General features: G+C 45.4%; 1 protein-coding gene across 2 annotated transcripts in view; it reads left to right on the forward strand.

The window, feature by feature from the left end:
- slc12a5a (solute carrier family 12 member 5a) overlaps positions 1-20813 on the forward strand; it is a 162538-nt gene that overhangs the window by 140731 nt on the left and 994 nt on the right. Inside the window, exons 18-25 of one of the 2 annotated variants that reach the window (XM_064967561.1) lie at positions 3971-4166; positions 4470-4639; positions 6214-6345; positions 7408-7515; positions 9077-9205; positions 10019-10212; positions 15749-15763; positions 16133-16266. In XM_064967561.1, the coding sequence (XP_064823633.1) occupies positions 3971-4166; positions 4470-4639; positions 6214-6345; positions 7408-7515; positions 9077-9205; positions 10019-10212; positions 15749-15763; positions 16133-16266 (1078 nt within the window). Of the gene's footprint in view, positions 1-3970; positions 4167-4469; positions 4640-6213; positions 6346-7407; positions 7516-9076; positions 9206-10018; positions 10213-15748; positions 15826-16132; positions 16267-20813 lie in introns of those variants that run through there. The other variant, XM_064967560.1, reaches the window with a different exon arrangement.

The raw sequence follows: 20813 nt of genomic DNA on the forward strand, positions 1-20813 counted from the left end.
TTCGCCCAGACATTAATACCTGCATTATTCAAAAAAATTAAAGAACTACTTGAGAGCGAGTTGTCAGAAACGCGGTCTGTTGCTCCTAACAACAGACAGTTGGACGTCTAGAGCTACAGAGAGCTACCTTACTGTAAGGGCTCATTTCATTACGGCAGAGTGGGAGATTAAAAGCCATGTGTTTCAAACACGTCCCATTGAGAGTAATTAAACCAGTGGAAGTTGGAGGAGGAGCTAAGGGAAATAGTTGCAGTGTGGAAGTTGGAGGAGGAGCTAAGGGAAGTAGTTGCAGTGTGGAAGTTGGAGGAGGAGCTAAGGGAAATAGTTGCAGTGTGGATGTTGGAGGAGGAGCTAAGGGAAGTAGTTGCAGTGTGGAAGTTGGAGGAGGAGCTAAGGGAAGTAGTTGCAGTGTGGAAGTTGGAGGAGGAGCTAAGGGAAGTAGTTGCAGTGTGGAAGTTGGAGGAGGAGCTAAGGGAAGTAGTTGCAGTGTGGAAGTTGGAGGAGGAGCTAAGGGAAGTAGTTGCAGTGTGGAAGTTGGAGGAGGAGCTAAGGGAAGTAGTTGCAGTGTGGAAGTTGGAGGAGGAGCTAAGGGAAGTAGTTGCAGTGTGGAAGTTGGAGGAGGAGCTAAGGGAAGTAGTTGCAGTGTGGAAGTTGGAGAGGGATGATGTAACAATTACTGTGACCACTGACAACTAGAAATATTGTAAATGCAGTTGCTCTAGCTGGATTGGGGCCACAGATAGGATGCTTTGCTCATCTGCATCTCAAAAAGCAATGTCAGCGAATCCAATCTCTCGCTTCCTAGCAAAGATCAGCAAGGTGGTATCCTTCTTTCAGAAAAGCACAACTGCTGAAGATGTTTTCAAGACAACAGGAGATGCTGGAGCTGCCAAACCACAAACTAATCCAAGATGTCCCTACTAGATGGAATTCAAGCCATGACATGGTTGAGAGATACCTTGAGCAGAAAGTTGCGATGTGTCCTACACTGACTGATCAAGCTGTGAGGAAGAATTTCAAAGATATTGTGACTTTGTCTGAAAATGACATGAGACGAGCAGAGGAAGTTATCAAAGTGTGAAAACCTCTCAAAACAGTCACAACACTGATATGCACTGAGAACATTCCATCAGTTTCCATGGTCCCTCCTATGAAAACAATGATCCTGAAATCAATGGTGGCATCTGATGAAGATGAACCCGCAGTAAGGGATGTCAAGATGGCTATCTGAGTTAACCTGGAGCCTAGATCTGCTGACCCTGGTGTCCAAGACTTCTGACACAAGAGCACCGCTCTGGACCCCCGGTTCAAGTCCCTGCTGCACCTGGATGCTGCTGCTCGTCTGAGAGTCACACTGAACTCACAGCAGAGATTGTGACCAGTATACAACAGGTATTGTATTTTGTTAATGTGACATTTATTATTTTATTGATTAGTGATTTAACAATTAATTATGACGTAATAATTGTAATTATCATAATAGTGTCTGATATTAATTTTCAACAAAAAATGATATTTTTAAAGCCACCTCAGAGATAGTACTTTTCATCTCATTTAATTCTGCAGGATCAAGCCACAGATACCACAGGAGCCAACCCCTCTCCAGAGACGGCAGGCGACAGGGGTTCTCGTCCAGAGTTGTTCACCACCCAGGAGCAGGGAACCAAGTCATAGGTCAAGATCATAGAGGAGGAGGTGACCTCATACAGGGAAGTGGACTGTATTCCCCTGGATGCTGATCCATTTACATGGTGCCATGTTAGCAAGGTGCTACCTGGCTGTGCCTGGGACCTCTGTCCCTGTTTTGTGTTCCTGGGAATTTAAGCAACCCACATTTACTATTATAATAAATGGAAAATCTAAATACAAAATTACATATTTCTCAGGTATTAATCTTGTCGACGCATCGAAACCGTACCGAACCGTGAGTTTTGTGAACCGTTTCACCTATACTAAAAACCTATTTTTGCTTTGTCATTATGTGTAGATTGAGGAGGGAGGAAAAACTATTTAATACATTTTAGAATAAGTCTGTAACGTAACAAAATGTGGAAAAAGTCAAGAGGTCCGAATACTTTCCGAATGCCCTGTAAAGGGTTTAAATTATGTCAATATGTATTCAACACACAATTCTCATAAGTTGCATGGAATCTGTGTGCAATAATAGGGTTTAACATGATTTTTGAATGACTCAAAAATCATCTCTGTACCCCACACATACAATTATCTATAAGGTCCCGCAGTCGAGCAGTGAATTTCAAACACAGGTTCAACCATAAAGACCAGGAAGGTTTTTCAATGTCTCGCAAAGAAGGGCACTTATTCGTACATGGGTACAAAAGCAAAAATCAGACATTGAATTTCCCTTTGAGCGAAGGTGAAGTTAACAATTACACTGTATCAATGCACCCAGTCACTACATAGATAGAAGCGTCTTTCCTAACTCAGTTGCCCGAGAGCAAGGAAACCACTCAGGGATTTCACCATGAGGCCAATGGTGACTTTAAAACAGTAACCGAGTATAAAGGAGAAAACTGAGGATGGATAAACAACATTGTAGTTACTCCAAAATACTATCCTAATTGACAGAGTGAAAAGAAGTAAGGAAGCTTGTACAGAATACAAATATTCCAATACGGCAAAAAAGTTAAAATGCTAAAAGATTGGTCAAGAAATTAACTTTATGTCCTGAATACAAAGCGTTATGTTTGGGGAAAATCCAATACAACAGATTTTTATTTATTTATTTATCCGTTATTTTACCAGGTAAGTTGACTGAGAACACGTTCTCATTTGCAGCAACGACCTGGGGAATAGTTACAGTGGAGAGTGGAGAATGAGCCAACATCACTGAGTACCACTCTTCATATTTTCAAGCATGGTGGTGGCATCATGTTATGGGTATGCTTGTTATCGGCAAGGACTAGGGCAGTTTTGTAGGTTAAAAAGCAACGAAGTAGAGTTAAGCACAGGTTAAAATCCTAGATGAAAACCTGGTTCAGTCTGCTTTCCAACTGACACTTTGGAGACCTATTCACCTTTAAGCAGGACAATAACCTAAAACACAAGGCAAATGAGGTAGATGAGGTAGTCATTCACAAGGCAAACTCTTTACCAAGACGATATTGAATGTTCCTGAGTGGCCTAGTTACAGTTTTGACTTAAATCGGCTTGAAAATCTATGGCAAGACTTGAAAATGGCTGTCTAGCAATGATCAACAACCAACTTGACTGAGCTTGAAGAATTAAAAACTAATAATGAGAAAATATTGTACAGTCCAGGTGTTCAAAGCTCTTAGAGACATAGCCAGAAAGACTCATAGCTCTAAACGTGGTTCTAACATGGATTGGATATTTCTGTATTTCATTTTCAATAAATTGGCAAATATTTCTGAAATCATGTTATCACTTTGTCATTATGAGGTATTGTGTGTAGATGGATGAGAGAAAAAAATATTGAATCCATTTTGAATTCAGCACAAATAAATGTGGAATAAGTCAAGGGGTATGAATACATTCTGAATACTAATATACTCTAACATTGCTCATTCTGATATTTCTCCATTTCTTTCTTTAGATTTTGGGGATTTGTGTATTGTATTGTATTGTATTGGTATTACTGCACTGTTGGAGCTAGAAACATTAAAGCATTTTGCTACACCTGTGATAACATCTGCTAAATATGTGTATGTGACTAATAACATCTGCTAAATATGTGTATGTGACCAATAGCATCTGCTAAATATGTGTGTGACCAATAACATCTGCTAAATATGTGTGTGTGACCAATACAATTTGATTGAGATGTCATGCAGGGCTCTGTGGCTTAGTTGGTTCCAGAAACCTTACTCCCTCTTCCTCCTTACCCCTCCCACTCGCTCTCTCTCTCTCCTCCCTCCCTTCTTTCTCTCTCTCACCCCCATCTCCCTTTCCTCTCCCTCCCTCTACCCACCCCCATTCCTTGCTCCAGTCTCTGCGTAAGCTGATGGAGACAGAGAAGGTGAAAGGCTTCTGCCAGGTCACCATCTCGTCCAACATGCGCGACGCCACCTCCCACCTGCTCCAGGCTAGCGGACTGGGCGGCCTCATGCACAACACGGTGCTGGTCAGCTGGCCGCGCAACTGGAAGCAGGCCGATGACCTACAGACCTGGAGAGATTTCATTGGTGGGTCACAGAGGGGGTCAACAATGAATGGCCAATTGAAATGGGGGGGGGGGTAAAGGAAATAAAGGGATATGAAAAATGAAAAACACTTGTTAGGTTATTACTGTTTAATTACCATTTTTTAATTTTCTAAGTAAATCCTGAGTAATTTCGGTAATCAGATCTGTCTGTTGGATTGAAATATCTGGATCTTTGGGGGAGGTTGTAGATAAATCATACAGGATGAAGTAGATTTTCCATAAAGGTTTTTGAGTGATGATCAGACTCATATTAGCTGAACCCCTCCCCCCATCCATCCTGTAGAGCTGGTTCGGGAGACCACTGCCGCCCACCTGGCCCTGCTGGTGCCCAAGAACATCGCTGCCTTCCCTTCCAATGGAGAGCGCTTCTCCGAGGGCCACATCGACGTGTGGTGGATTGTCCACGATGGAGGCATGCTGATGCTGTTGCCCTTCCTTCTGCGCCAGCACAAGGTAGGCTGCCCACCACACGCCCTCCCTGAGACATGGGTCACATTGCTTTGGCCATGTTTTACCTACCTAATATTGAGTTGAACCCCCCCTTTTGCCCTCAGAGCAGCCTTAATTCATTGGGGCATGGACTCTACAAGGTGTCGAAAGCTTCCACATGGATGCTGGCCCATGTTGACTCCAAAGCTTCCCACAGTTTTGTTAAGTTGGCTGGATGTCCTTTGGGTGGTGGACCATTCTTGATTCACAAGGGAAACTGTTGAGCGTGAAAAACCCAGCAGCGTTACAGTTTTTGACACAAACCGGTGCACCGAGCACCTACTATCCATACCCTGTTCAAAGGCACATAAATATTTAGTCTTTCCCATTAACCCTTTGAATGGCACACAAATACACAATCCATGTCTCAATTGTATCATGGCTTAAAAATCCTTCTTTAACCTGTCTCCTCCCCTTCATCGACACTGATTGAAGTGGCTTTAACAGGTGACATCAATAAGGGATTGTAGCTTTCAAATGGATTCACCTGGTCAGTCTGTCATTGAAAGAGCAGGTGTTCTTAATGTGTTCTATACTCAGTGTATAACTAATCATGCACTCAGTTATATAGTAAAGTGCAATGTACAGGTAAAAAACAATGAGCATCCTTCCCTTATACTTCTTGGAGAGGATTCTGTTCTACCAGTTAATATTTGTAGCAAAACCAGATTCATTACATTGGCAGTCATTGCAGCCAATAAATGCACAGCTATTATATGGAAGAGTGACATTCCGCCAAGCAAGCAGATGTGGCTAAAAGAACTATCTTCCTATATTCCATCTGAAAAAATACAATTGATGTAATAAACCCTTTGAATTTCCTGATGTCTGGGGGGACTTTCAGTAGTTTCTAGAGACGTCACCTTAGCTGCCTCATTACTACCGTCTTCATTAATCTATTATTATTATTATTTGTTTTTGTGTTGAATCATTTATTTTCTAGCATGGAATGTGAAGGTCAATCTCTTAATTTTTTGTTGTTGATAATAAGTGAAGCTAATACCGGTAGAGGGGAGGGAGGGGGGTGTTCCTGTGTTGGGGAGGGAAGGGTTTTGCACAATGTGCCCCCATGTAGCATGGTGTTTTGTGTAGGTGGAAGGAATAATGGGGTAATGTCTGTGTCATATTTTGATGATTGTTAAATTGTAACAAATTAAAAAAAAAAAAAATGGCAATAAATATATTGTACAAAAAAAAATCTAAAACGATGGTGCAGAGCATTCGTCAGCGCATTAACTAATCAACATGGTTATCAGTGGAGGCTGGTGAGAGAAGCTATAGGAGGACAGGCTCCCTGTAATGGCTGGAATGGAATAAATGCAACAGTATCAAACAAATGGAAACCACGTTTGACTCCGTTCCAATATCCAATTCCATTCATTACAATGAGCCGGTCATCCTATAGCTCCTCCCACCAGTCTCCACTGATACACAGGCAATGGCAGTTTCTACTGTGTTCCAAATAATGAAGGTTCTAACCAGATTACCGTAAAACAGGTTATAGATGAGCAGATTACAATCCTCTTTCCTGCCGACAGGTGTGGAGGAAGTGTAAGATGCGCATCTTCACCGTGGCCCAGATGGACGACAACAGCATCCAGATGAAGAAAGACCTGACCACCTTCCTGTATCACCTGCGTATCGATGCCGAGGTTGAAGTGGTGGAAATGGTAAGTCTGTCTATGGCTGTTTCGGGTGGGAGGAAGTTCAGTGTGTAATAACAGAGATACAGTACCTAAAGGGGCTGTTGCATGTTCCTACAGCTGAAGCCTACTCAGACATTGAACATAAGTCCCCTGAGTTGGTTTAATCCATCATACTGTTTCTCATAGCTACAAATCTGTTTAAATATACAGTACAAATATTTGTTTTTATTTACACTACCATTCAAAAGTTTGGGGTCACTTAGAAATGTCTTTGTTTTTGAAAGAAAATACATTTTCTGTCCATTAAAATAACATCAAATTCATCTGAAAAACAGTGTAGACATTGTTAATGTTGTAAATGACTATTGTAGCTGGAAACGGCAGATTTTTACTGGAATATCTAGATAGATCTACAGAGGCCCATTATCAGCAACCATCACTCCTGTGTTCCAATGGCACGTTGTGTTAGCTAATCCAAGTTTATCATTTTAAAAGTGATCATTAGAAAACCCTTTTGCAATTATGTTTGCAGCTGAAAACTGTTGTTCTGAATAAAGAAGCAATAAAAACTGGCCTTCTTTAGAGTAGTTGAGTATCTGGAGCATCAGCATTTGTGGGTTCAATTACAGACTCAAAATGGCCAGAAATAACTTTCAAATAACTTTCTTCTGAAACTAGTCAATCTAGTCTTGTTCTGAGAAATGAAGGCTATTCCAAATCAGCCGTTTCCAGCTAAAATAGTCAACAACATTAACAATATCTACACTGTATTTCCAATCAATTTGATGTTATTTTAATGGACAAAAATGTGCTTTTCTTTCATAAACAAGGACATTTCTAAGTGACCCCAAACTTTTGAATGGTAGTGTACATTTTAGTCATTTAGCAGATGCTCTTATCGAGAGCGATTTACAATCAGTGCATTCATGCTATTCTTATGCATGAAGCTGTTGTTCCATGCAGTGCTGCTGTCCAACACGTAGACCTTCTAAACCTCCATGTAAAAACAAGTTGTACATACTACCTAACCTCTTTGGTCTCTGCCCATCCTCGATGTTGCTCTAACCCAGGCCTCTCCTCTCTCAGCACGACAGTGACATCTCGGCCTACACCTATGAGAAGACCCTGGTGATGGAACAGCGATCGCAGATCCTCAAGCAGATCAACCTGACCAAGACCGAGCGAGAGAGAGAGGTACCGCTTTAGAAATATAATTACTAGAATGGAAAATGGCCATAATTCTATGGTTTTACATTCACCACACCGCTACTCCATGTTACTCCACAACACACAACACTGAGTGGCGCAGCGGTCTAAGGCACTGCATCTCAGTGCTAGGGGCGTCACTACAGACACCCTGGTTCGATTCCAGGCAATATCACAACCGGCCATGATCGGGAGTCCCATAGGGCGGCGCACAATTGACCCAGCATCGTCAAGGTTTGGCCGGTGTAGACCGTCATTGTAAATAATAATTTGTTCTTCACTGACTTGCCTAGATAAATAAAGGTTGAATTACATTTTTTAATTTTTTAATTTTATTAAAACACAATGCCATTGAACCATGTCTGAATTAGTCTCAGAATCCCAGACCCTAGGCAACAGCAGTGATTAAGGTTTTGGATTAATGACAAACTCTCTTGGTAACTTAGAAAACGGTGAGACTTTTTTTTCCTTCCAACAAATCACGAGGCAGACATACCAGAATGTAGCAATTCAAAACCAACATTTTCAGGCAAAACCTGCAGGGGTTTTAGTGAAGGTAGTTGAAGCAAACTAGCCACAAGCGAACTGCACTCATTAAAGATAACCTCTGATCTCCATCTTACTTGCTGCTATTTTGTGTCCTGGGGAAGTGGGCAACAAGCGGACAAGGCAGTGGCATAGTTACACTAGTAGTAACACTATGCCAAACTAACTATTACTTTAATTACAATTAAGACAAAAGAACAAAGGGAAGACAGTATTGATTCACCCAAAAGGGATTGAATTGTCTACATTGACAGACAATGTTCTGAAAACGTCAACGTTCAAAACCTTGTTTTGTCTCCGTGTAGACGACACAAAACAACTTATCAATCATATTGTGATGATATTAGCACTCCTATGCCTGGTTCATACAAAACCGAACTGTGCTGGCTCTGTTTGTTATTTCCTCATTGTCCTCTCCACCATGGTTCCAGCAACTACGATGGAAGCGTAAGCAGGCCAGTTCATTACAGCTTGGCTCTGTTTGTTATTTCCTCATTGTCCTCTCCACCATGGTTCCAGCAACTACGATGGAAGCGTAAGCAGGCCAGTTCATTACAGCTTGGCTCTGTTTGTTATTTCCTCATTGTCCTCTCCACCATGGTTCCAGCAACTACGATGGAAGCGTAAGCAGGCCAGTTCATTACAGCTTGGCTCTGTTTGTTATTTCCTCATTGTCCTCTCCACCATGGTTCCAGCAACTACGATGGAAGCGTAAGCAGGCCAGTTCATTACAGCTTGGCTCTGTTTGTTATTTCCTCATTGTCCTCTCCACCATGGTTCCAGCAACTACGATGGAAGCGTAAGCAGGCCAGTTCATTACAGCTTGGCTCTGTTTATTTCCTCATTGTCCTCTCCACCATGGTTCCAGCAACTCTCCACCATGGTTCCAGCAACTACGATGGAAGCGTAAGCAGGCCAGCTCAATACAGCTTGGCTCTGTTTGTATCCGTGTTGTGAAAAGGATACTAGCGTCTTCATTCTGCCATTTGTCTTCCTTTCACAGATCCAGAGCATCACAGACTCGTCCCGCGGATCCATCCGACGTAAGAATCCGGCGGTGGTGACCACCCAGCTAAGTGTAACCGAAGAACAGCCTGGGGTGAGCAGCAAGGTGGAGAAACCAGAGGAAGAGGTTGGTACTGATACTGTCCGGTCAACCGAGCCACATTCACTCTAACTAGGGTATACTGTATAATTAAGAATTCCTGCTAACAGGCCAGTGCCTGCGTATTTGTTTTTCTAACTTCCTTACTTTTTTATGCTGTGAGGGAAATTGCAGTCAGGCATGGTCTAGGAATGGTTAAGGGGCTGGGGTTGTGAACCGCTGGTGTTGACATTGAGGTCAGTAACCCTGAAGTAGTGGATTTTTAAACTTCCAACTCACCATACCAGTGTTTTTGTTAGGTTGTTTATTTTGCGGTGAGGCTTGGTCAGGGAATGGTTAAAGGTCTGGCGTTGTGAACTGATGGTGTTGACCTGGGAGGTCAACCACTTACAAGAGGTCATTTACCAGACTCATTGTGAAGTGTCTGGATAAGTCTGAGGACCAGGACTCACACAGGCTCTCGACTAGTCAAAGTATTTCATGGGATACCAGGAAATGCATCGTAAGCCTTTGTTGTTCGTATGTGTAACAGTTAGGGAAAAGGTCAGGAAAAGTATTGCCTGCCTTTGAATTTCTGGCCATGGATTACAAGTCATAATAAGGTGAGTAGGCTACAGATGTGTTGGTTCAATCTTTTTTTTTTCAGACTTACATTTTAATCAGCCCAACTCTATGACTGACCTCCAAATGCAAGGCCTTCTCGATAACGTCTCTCTCTCTCTCCCTCCTCTGACCCTCACACTCACTCTGTGGTTCCAACTCGTCTCATCTCACCTCGTCTATCCCCCCTCTGTCTCGTGGTCTCAGTCTGCCTCTGTCGCTGTGTCCCCTCCCACTCAGGTCCAGCTCATCCACGACAGCACCAGCCCGACCAGTCCGGCTACCCCTCTGACTCCAGCCTCCGAGGGGGGGGCCCAGACCCCAGGGTCTGCACAGGTCCAGATGACCTGGACAGAAAAGGCCGACGGCGAGCAGGCCAAGCCGCCTGGCGCCTCCACGCCGCAGGGCATCAAAGACATTTTCAACATGAAGCCGTGAGTGTGGTTTGGCAAAACCGGTGTACTCCCATGTTGGATCGGAAAGTTCCTGAAGAGTAACTTTCTGATTGGTGTTCTTCACATCTTGGGACTTTCAGTTTCAAAATGGCAGCAGTTTAAATTCAACATCTTGAAAGGATAGTGTCAGGACCCGGTTTCGAACCTGGGTCTCCGGAGTGAGAAACAGTCACTTAACCAACTGAGCCACAAATAGTCAGCAGAACCCAGAAGATGAGGCAGACACAGCAGTACTTAAGACGGTGTATTTAATAAAGAAAAAATCCTTAAATACAAAAAATGGCAAATCCAAAAGGTGGTAGGTAAAGCACAAAAAGGCCTCAAAAGAAACTCACAAAATAATAAACAAAAACAAAAAAAACAGAATACCACAAGAGCGTCACCCGGAATCGACAAGAGCACACAGAACACTAGGGCAGGGTGCTAACATACAAACACAGAGCACAGAACTGAGGGAAACTAAGGGTTTAAATACAATCAGGGAAACGAGGCACAGGTGCAAATAATAATGGGGATCAAGGGAAAAACATAAGGACAAAAAGCACAATGGGGGCATCTAGTGACCAACAACCGGAACAACCCTGGCCAAATCCTGACAGAATCCCCCCCCTAGGAACGGCTCCTGACGTTCCTACCAGCTCTCTCAGGGTGGAGGGCCCTGAACTGATGAATGAGGTCAGGGTCCAGTATGTCTTTGGCAGGAACCCAGGAGCGCTCCTCAGGACCGTAGCCTTCCCAGTCCACCAGATACTGCCAGGACCGCTGCACCCGGCGGGAGTCCAGTATCCGATGGACGGTATAAGCCGGCTGGCCTCCAATGACACGAGGCGGAGGGGGAGGTCTGTCTGCCGGGACAAGGGGAGAAAAACAACAGGTTTTAACAAGGAAATGTGAAATGTGGGATTAATCTTAAGGGATCTGGGTAAGTGTAGGCGATAAGAAACTGGGTTAACTCTCCTGGCAACCTTAAAGGGACCGATGTATTTTTGGGACAGCTTGCGAGACTCCACCCGTAGTGGTAAGTCTCTTGTGGAGAGCCAGACTCTCTGGCCGGGGCGCAGGGTAGGCCCGGGACGGCGACGTCTGTTGGCTTGTTGTTGGTACCTCTGTGAGGAACGCATAAGATTAAGACGGGTCTTCCTCCACATAAGCCGACAGCGTCTGACGAACTTCAAGGCTGAAGGCACTCTGACTTCTGCCTCCTGGTCCGGGAACAATGGAGGAGCATAGCCAAACTGACACTCGTGCGGGGACATACCAGTGGAGGACGAGCGCAAGGTGTTGTGCGCGTATTCGGCCCAAACAATAAAGGATGACCATGTGGACGGGTTGTCACGAGTCATACATCGGAGGGTGGTTTCCAGCTCTTGATTCATCCTCTCTGTTTGGCCGTTGGACTCCGGATGGTACCCTGAAGATAGACTGGCAGAAGCCCCCATGAGTTGGCAGAAGGCCTTCCAAAACCTTGAGGCGAACTGGGGACCTCTGTCAGAAACCACATCTTGAGGAATGCCGAAGACTCGGAACACATGATTAATTACCAACTCAGCCGTTTCCTTGGCAGAAGGTAACTTAGTCAGAGGGACGAACCTGGCCGCCTTTGAAAACCTGTCGATTATGACTAGGATAGTAGTATTGCCATGGGATGGAGGAAGTCCAGTAATAAAGTCCAATGAGATATGGGACCAGGGTCTGTGGGGAACAGGTAAAGGGTGAAGGAGTCCTTGAGGGCGGAGGTGAGAAGATTTGCCCTGGCAGCACACGGGGCAGGCATTGACAAAAGTGGCAACGTCTTCTCTTATGGTAGGCCACCAGAACTTACGCTGGATGAACTCCAAGGTGCGACCTACGCCCGGATGACAGGTGAGGCGAGAGGAGTGCCCCCACAGAAGGACCTGAGTCCTCACTGCCTTGGGGACAAACAACCGATTGGCAGGGCCTCCTTTCGGGTCCGGTTCGCTAGCTTGAGCACGTCTCACGGTATCCTCAACTTGCCACGAGATCGGAGCCACAATCTTAGCAGCAGGAAGGACAGGCATGTCCGTGTCATCTCGAATGGCAGGAGCGTAGACTCGGGACAGGGCATCCGGTTTGAGATTCTTCGACCCAGGCCGATAGGTGAGGATAAACTGGAATCGATTGAAGAAAAGAGACCATCTAGCTTGTCTAGAGTTCAACCGCTTCGCCTGCTGAATATACTCCAGATTTTTGTGGTCCGTAAGCACTTGAAACGGGTGAGAAGCCCCCTCGAGCCAGTGTCTCCATTCCTTCAATGCCATCTTAACCGCTAGGAGTTCACGATCCCCCACATCGTAGTTCCTCTCAGTCGGGGTAAGCCGGTGTGAGAAGAAAGCACACGGATGAAGCTTCTTGTCTTCACCCCTCTGAGACAGGACAGCTCCAACACCAACCTCTGATGCGTCTACCTCCACCACAAATGGTTCATCCGTAGTCGGTAGTATCAGGATGGGGGCAGAGAGGACGCGCTGCTTGAGTCCTTGGAAGGCCGTCTCAGCTTCTCTTCCCCACAAAAACCTTGCATTGCCACCTTTGGTTAAAGCTGAGAGAGGAGCTGCCACCAAGCTGAAGTTCTTGATGAACTTACGGTAAAAGTTTGTGAAGCCCAGGAAACGCTGAACATCCTTAACGGATTTGGGGGTGGGCCAATCCGCTACCGCCCCTACCTTCCTGGGGTCCATTTGGACTCAACCGGGTTCCACTACAAATCCCAGGAATTGTACTCGGGATGAATGGAATTCACATTTTTCCGGCTTAACGTACAGATGGCTGTCTAGGAGGCGTTTGAGTACTTGTCTGACATGCTTAGTGTGTTCTTGAAGGGAGCTCGAAAAGATGAGGATGTCATCCAAGTAAACAAACACAAATATGTTAAGCATATCCCTAAGCACATCGTTTATGAGCGCTTGGAACACCGCTGGGGCGTTGGTCAGGCCGAAGGGCATCACCAAGTATTCATAGTGACCAGTAGGCGTGTTGAAAGCGGTCTTCCACTCGTCACCAGGTCTGATCCGCACAAGATGGTATGCGTTCCGCAGGTCAAGCTTAGTGAAAACAACTGCTTCCTGGAGCAGCTCGAAGGCTGTGGCCATAAGGGGTAGCGGGTAACGGTTACGGACGGTTATGGCATTGAGTCCCCGGTAGTCGATGCAAGGACGTAATCCACCGTCTTTCTTGGCCACAAAGAAAAACCCTGCTCCCGCCGGGAGGTGGATGGACGCATGAGGCCTGCTTCCAGAGCGTCCTTGATGTAGGTATCCATAGCAGCTCGTTCGGGTGGAGATAGGGAAAAGATCCGACCCCTGGGGGGGGCAAGTGCCCGGAAACAGGTCGATGGGGCAATCATAAGGTCTATGGGGTGGTAGCATGGTGGCCCTCTGTTTGCTAAACACCAGTTTGAGGTCATGGTAACACTCGGGAACTCGGGTCAGGTCGATGGATTCTAAAGACTCGGGAGTAGAACTCGGGGAATTCTGGAAAATACAAGTAGCTTGGCACGTAGGACCCCACTGCTTGATAGTGCCCACAGACCAGTCGATGTGAGGGTTATGGCTGTGAAGCCAGGGGTATCCAAGGACGAGAGGGAACTCGGAACAGGAGATCAAATGAAAGTTCATCAATTCCTGGTGTTGTGAAACTGAAAGTCGCAAGGAGGTAGTGACATGAGTGACAAGTCCAGATCCCAAAGGGCTTCCATCCAATGTAGTAACCCTCATGGGGTCACTTAGAGGTTCAGAGGGAACGCCATTCTCCTTCGCCCAGACACCATCCATGAAGTTACCTGCGGCTCCAGAGTCTACCAAGGCTTGAAGGTGAAGCTTGTGGTTGTCCCAGGAGAGGGTGACTGGAATGAGCAGACGGGAGTTGGACGGATAGGAGGAGGTTATGTTTCCCGTTACAGTTCCCCCCGGTCTGTACGGGACAGAGCGTTTCCCTGGAGCCCGGGACACGTGGAACGGAAATGGCCCGGTTTGCCGCAATATAGACAGCGTCGCTCCCTCATCCGGCAGTCTCTCTCAGCCTGGGAGATGCGTCCAATCTGCATGGGTTCCGGTGGAGCCAGCGATGATAAAGGTGGGGACTCGGAGCTGGGACTGATAGGAGCTAGAGGTCTACGGTTGAGTTCTCTCTCTCTCAGACGCTGGTCAATGCGTGAGGCCAACTTGATCAGGGACTCGAGATTGTCCGGTGGTTCCCGAGTGGCCAGTTCATCTTGGATAGTGTCGGAAAGGCCTTTCAGAAAGCACACCGTGAGCGCCTCGTTGTTCCAGCCACTCGCTGCTGCCACCGTGCGGAACTGGATGGCATAGTCCGTCACGCTGCGCCAACCTTGATGGAGAGTCAGGAGCTGTTTGGCTGAGTCAGAACCACTGCTTGGGCCTTGAAACACTCGTTTGAATTCCTCAGCAAAGGCAGAGTAGCTGACACAGCAGGAACTATGGGCATCCCACACAGCAGTAGCCCAGGCCAGGGCTTTTTCTGACAGCAGGGTGATGATATATGCGATCTTAGACCGGTCGGTGGGAAACGACGAGGGTTGCAGCTCAAAGGAGAGAGAACATTGAGTGAGAAACCCTTTACAAGCACTTGGATCACCTGAGAACCGTTGGGGAGGTGGAAGACGAGGTTCAGCCAGGGGGTTAACTGCCATGGGTACGTGAATCTGAGGTACTGGGACGGGAACTGTTGCCGGGGTAAGTCGATCAGATATTTGCTTAATGGAAGTCAGCATCTCCGACAGAAGATGAGAATGTCTAGCCATTAAGGCCTCTTGCTGAACCAGGGCGGCTTCGTGGCGTTGGACAGTCTCCTGGTGGTGGGACAGCGTGGCAAAAAGGTCCTGGGAACTGGCTGCCTCTGGGTTCATTTTTGGCTCTGTGTTTCTGTCAGGACCCGGTTTCGAACCTGGGTCTCCGGAGTGAGAAACAGTCACTTAACCAACTGAGCCACAAATAGTCAGCAGAACCCAGAAGATGAGGCAGACACAGCAGTACTTAAGACGGTGTATTTAATAAAGAAAAAATCCTTAAATACAAAAAATGGCAAATCCAAAAGGTGGTAGGTAAAGCACAAAAAGGCCTCAAAAGAAACTCACAAAAAAATAAACAAAAACAAAAAAAACAGAATACCACAAGAGCGTCACCCGGAATCGACAAGAGTACACAGAACACTAGGGCAGGGTGCTAACATACAAACACAGAGCACAGAACTGAGGGAAACTAAGGGTTTAAATACAATCAGGGAAACGAGGCACAGGTGCAAATAATAATGGGGATCAAGGGAAAAACATAAGGACAAAAAGCACAATGGGGGCATCTAGTGACCAACAACCGGAACAACCCTGGCCAAATCCTGACAGATAGTTCACCCCAAACAACTTTACGTGTGCATGTCAACAGTAAGGTTTTCATGATAGAGGACTGTCATTACAGAGAAAAATCTGTTCGTTCAGGATTCTATCCTTTAACCTTGTGTTTCTCTCCATGCCATGCTGCAGTGAGTGGGAAAACCTGTAAGTATTTCCAGAGCTCAAACTTTGCTGGAGCTTACATAAAACTGAGGTCTGGTACACACACATATATATATATATATATATATATATACACACTCATTTCCTCTAGAATTCCATGGATCAAGTCAGCATAGCACAAGTTGATGATGTCTTGAGTGTTTCCAAATGAAAAAGTTAATGCAGAAGTGACAGAATGAATGAGTGACAGAGTGACCATTGGTTTCATCTGTTTGTGAATTAGTAGCCTGAAGAGGTTTTGCTGTGTTCCACATTTTGTTTTGCTGAATACCTCAAAAGAATACTGCATTTTGACCAAATTAAGCTTTGGTTTGGAGCTTAGTAGAGACCATCTTGTTTTTTTCCCACCAGAAACCAGTCCAATGTGAGGCGCATGCACACGGCACTGAGGCTGAATGGTGTCATCGTGAAGAAATCCTCAGAGGCCAAGCTGGTGCTCCTCAATATGCCTGGGCCGCCCAATAACCGGTCTGGAGACGAGAACTGTATCCTTCTTTCTCTCTCTGTGTTTTTCTCTTTCTCTCTCTCTCTCTCGCTCTCCCTCTCTCTACCTCTCTCTCTCCCCCACCATCCCTCTCTCTCTCTCTCTCTCCCTCTATCTACCTCTCTCTACCCCTCTCTCTACCCCTCTCTCTCCCTCCCACCATCCCTCTCTCTCTCTCTCTCCCTCCCTCCCTGTTACGTAAAGTTAACACTCCCATGGCAGGTTTACAGAATGGAGTACGTGTTATGTAAAGTTACACTCCCATGGCAGGTTTACAGAATGGAGTATGTGTAACGTAAAGTTAACACTCCCATGGCAGGTTTACAGAATGGAGTATGTTACGTTAACACTCCCATGGCAGGTTTACAGAATAGAGTTAAACACTCCCATGGCAGGTTTAAAGAATGGAGTATGTGTAACGTAAAGTTAACACTCCCATGGCAGGTTTACAGAATGGAGTACGTGTAACGTAAAGTTAACACTCCCATGGCAGGTTTACAGAATGGAGTACGTGTTATGTAAAGTTACACTCCCATGGCAGGTTTATAGAATGGAGTACGTGTTACGTAAAGTTACACTCCCATGGCAGGTTTACAGAATGGAGTATGTGTTACGTAAAGTTACACTCCCATGGCAGGTTTACAGAATGGAGTACGTGTAACGTAAAGTTAACACTCCCATGGCAGGTTTACAGAATAGAGTATGTGTTACGTAAAGTTACACTCCCATGGCAGGTTTACAGAATGGAGTACGTGTTACGTAAAGTTACACTCCCATGGCAGGTTTACAGAATGGAGTATGTGTTATGTAAAGTTACACTCCCATGGCAGGTTTACAGAATGGAGTACGTGTTACGTAAAGTTACACTCCCATGGCAGGTTTACAGAATGGAGTATGTGTTACGTAAAGTTACGTAAAGTTACACTCCCATGGCAGGTTTACAGAATGGAGTATGTGTTACGTAAAGTTACACTCCCATGGCAGGTTTACAGAATGGAGTATGTGTTACGTAAAGTTAACACTCCCATGGCAGGTTTACAGAATGGAGTATGTGTTACGTAAAGTTACACTCCCATGGCAGGTTTACAGAATAGAGTATGTGTTATGTAAAGTTACACTCCCATGGCAGGTTTACAGAATGGAGTATGTGTTATGTAAAGTTACACTCCCATGGCAGGTTTACAGAATAGAGTATGTGTTACGTAAAGTTACACTCCCATGGCAGGTTTACAGAATGGAGTACGTGTTACGTAAAGTTACACTCCCATGGCAGGTTTACAGAATGGAGTATGTGTTATGTAAAGTTACACTCCCATGGCAGGTTTACAGAATAGAGTATGTGTTATGTAAAGTTACACTCCCATGGCAGGTTTACAGAATGGAGTATGTGTTATGTAAAGTTACACTCCCATGGCAGGTTTACAGAATGGAGTATGTGTATGGCAGGTTTAAGTTAAGTACTCCCATGGCAGGTTTACAGAATGGAGTACGTGTTACGTAAAGTTAACACTCCCATGGCAGGTTTACAGAATAGAGTATGTGTAACGTAAAGTTAACACTCCCATGGCAGGTTTACAGAATGGAGTATGTGTTATGTAAAGTTACACTCCCATGGCAGGTTTACAGAATGGAGTACGTGTTACGTAAAGTTAACACTCCCATGGCAGGTTTACAGAATGGAGTATGTGTAACGTAAAGTTAACACTCCCATGGCAGGTTTACAGAATGGAGTATGTGTAACGTAAAGTTAACACTCCCATGGCAGGTTTACAGAATGGAGTATGTGTAACGTAAAGTTAACACTCCCATGGCAGGTTTACAGAATAGAGTATGTGTTACGTAAAGTTACACTCCCATGGCAGGTTTACAGAATGGAGTACGTGTTACGTAAAGTTAACACTCCCATGGCAGGTTTACAGAATAGAGTATGTGTTACGTAAAGTGAACACTTCCATGGCAGGTTTACAGAATGGAGTACGTGTAACGTAAAGTTAACACTCCCATGGCAGGTTTACAGAATGGAGTATGTGTTACGTAAAGTTAACACTCCCATGGCAGGTTTACAGAATGGAGTATGTGTTACGTAAAGTTAACACTCCCATGGCAGGTTTACAGAATGGAGTATGTGTTACGTAAAGTTACACTCCCATGGCAGGTTTACAGAATGGAGTATGTGTTAACGTAAAGTTAACACTCCCAGGGCAGGTTTACAGAATGGAGTATGTGTTACGTAAAGTTAACACTCCCATGGCAGGTTTACAGAATGGAGTATGTGTTACGTAAAGTTACACTCCCATGGCAGGTTTACAGAATAGAGTATGTGTTACGTAAAGTTACACTCCCATGGCAGGTTTACAGAATGGAGTATGTGTTATGTAAAGTTACACTCCCATGGCAGGTTTACAGAATGGAGTACGTGTTACGTAAAGTTACACTCCCATGGCAGGTTTACAGAATGGAGTATGTGTTACGTAAAGTTACACTCCCATGGCAGGTTTACAGAATGGAGTACGTGTTACGTAAAGTTACACTCCCATGGCAGGTTTACAGAATAGAGTATGTGTTACGTAAAGTTACACTCCCATGGCAGGTTTACAGAATAGAGTATGTGTTACGTAAAGTTACACTCCCATGGCAGGTTTACAGAATGGAGTATGTGTTATGTAAAGTTACACTCCCATGGCAGGTTTACAGAATAGAGTATGTGTTATGTAATGTTACACTCCCATGGCAGGTTTACAGAATAGAGTATGTGTTATGTAAAGTTACACTCCCATGGCAGGTTTACAGAATAGAGTATGTGTTATGTAAAGTTACACTCCCATGGCAGGTTTACAGAATGGAGTACGTGTTATGTAAAGTTACACTCCCATGGCAGGTTTACAGAATGGAGTATGTGTTATGTAAAGTTACACTCCCATGGCAGGTTTACAGAATGGAGTACGTGTTATGTAAAGTTACACTCCCATGGCAGGTTTACAGAATAGAGTATGTGTTATGTAAAGTTAACACTCCCATGGCAGGTTTACAGAATGGAGTACGTGTTACGTAAAGTTACACTCCCATGGCAGGTTTACAGAATAGAGTATGTGTTACGTAAAGTTACACTCCCATGGCAGGTTTACAGAATAGAGTATGTGTTATGTAAAGTTACACTCCCATGGCAGGTTTATAGAATGGAGTACGTGTTATGTAAAGTTCACACCCCATGGCAGGTTTACAGAATAGAGTATGTGTTACGTAAAGTTAACACTCCCATGGCAGGTTTACAGAATGGAGTACGTGTTATGTAAAGTTACACTCCCATGGCAGGTTTACAGAATAGAGTATGTGTTACGTCAGTGGGTCCCAGAATTTTCTTACAAGTACCCCCATGTGAATAGATATGTGTTACAAGTTACCCCCATGTGGATAGGCCAAGTACCCCCGTGGAGTATGTGTTGGCGTAAAGTTACACTCCCATGTGTTTACAGAATAAATGTTAACACTTAGGTTTACAGGATAGGCCAAGTAACCCTGTGGATAGGCCAAGTACCCCCATGTGGATAGGCCAAGTACCTCTGTGGATGGAGGCCAAAAGTAACCCCATGTCGATAGGCCAAGTACCCCCATGTGGATAGGCCAAGTTACACTCCCATGGCAGGTTTACAGTGGATAGGCCAAGTACACCCCATGGCAGGTTTACAGAATGGATATGGCCAAGTTAACCCTGTGGATAGGCCAAGTACCCCCATGTGGATAGGCCAAGTTACACTCTGTCGAATGGAAGTAACCCTGTGATATGTAAAGTAACCCCTGTGGATAGGCCAAGTAACCCCTGTGGATAGGCCAAGTAACCCCTGTGGATAGGCCAAGTACCTCTGTCGATAGGCCACGTAACCCCTGTGGATAGGCCAAGTACCCCTGTGGATAGGCCAAGTACCTCTGTGGATAGGCCAAGTACCTCTGTCGATAGGCCAAGTAACCCTGTGGATAGGCCAAGTACCCCTGTGGATAGGCCAAGTACCTCTGTGGATAGGCCAAGTACCCCTGTGGATAGGCCAAGTACTCCTGTGGATAGGCCAAGTACCCCTGTGGATAGGCCAAGTACCCCATGTGGATAGGCCAAGTACCCCTGTGGATAGGCCAAGTACCCCTGTGGATAGGCCAAGTACCTCTGTGGATAGGCCAAGTACCCCTGTGGATAGGCCAAGTACCCCTGTGGATAGGCCAAGGACCCCTGTGGATAGGCCAAGGACCCCTGTGGATAGGCCAAGGACCCCTGTGGATAGGCCAAGGACCCCTGTGGATAGGCCAAGGACCCCTGTGGATAGGCCAAGTAACCCCTGTGGATAGGCCAAGGACCCCTGTGGATAGGCCAAGGACCCCTGTGGATAGGCCAAGGACCCCTGTGGATAGGCCAAGGACCCCTGTGGATGGGCCAAGAACCCCTGTGGATAGGCCAAGTACCCCTGTGGATAGGCCAAGTACCCCTGTGGATAGGCCAAGTAACCCCGGTTGGGAACAACTGTGTTACATCATTCTATGTGCCCATAGAAGCTGTGTCAC

Source organism: Oncorhynchus masou, chromosome 6 (genome assembly GCF_036934945.1).
Source record: "Oncorhynchus masou masou isolate Uvic2021 chromosome 6, UVic_Omas_1.1, whole genome shotgun sequence".
Classification (NCBI taxonomy): Eukaryota; Metazoa; Chordata; class Actinopteri; order Salmoniformes; family Salmonidae; genus Oncorhynchus; species Oncorhynchus masou.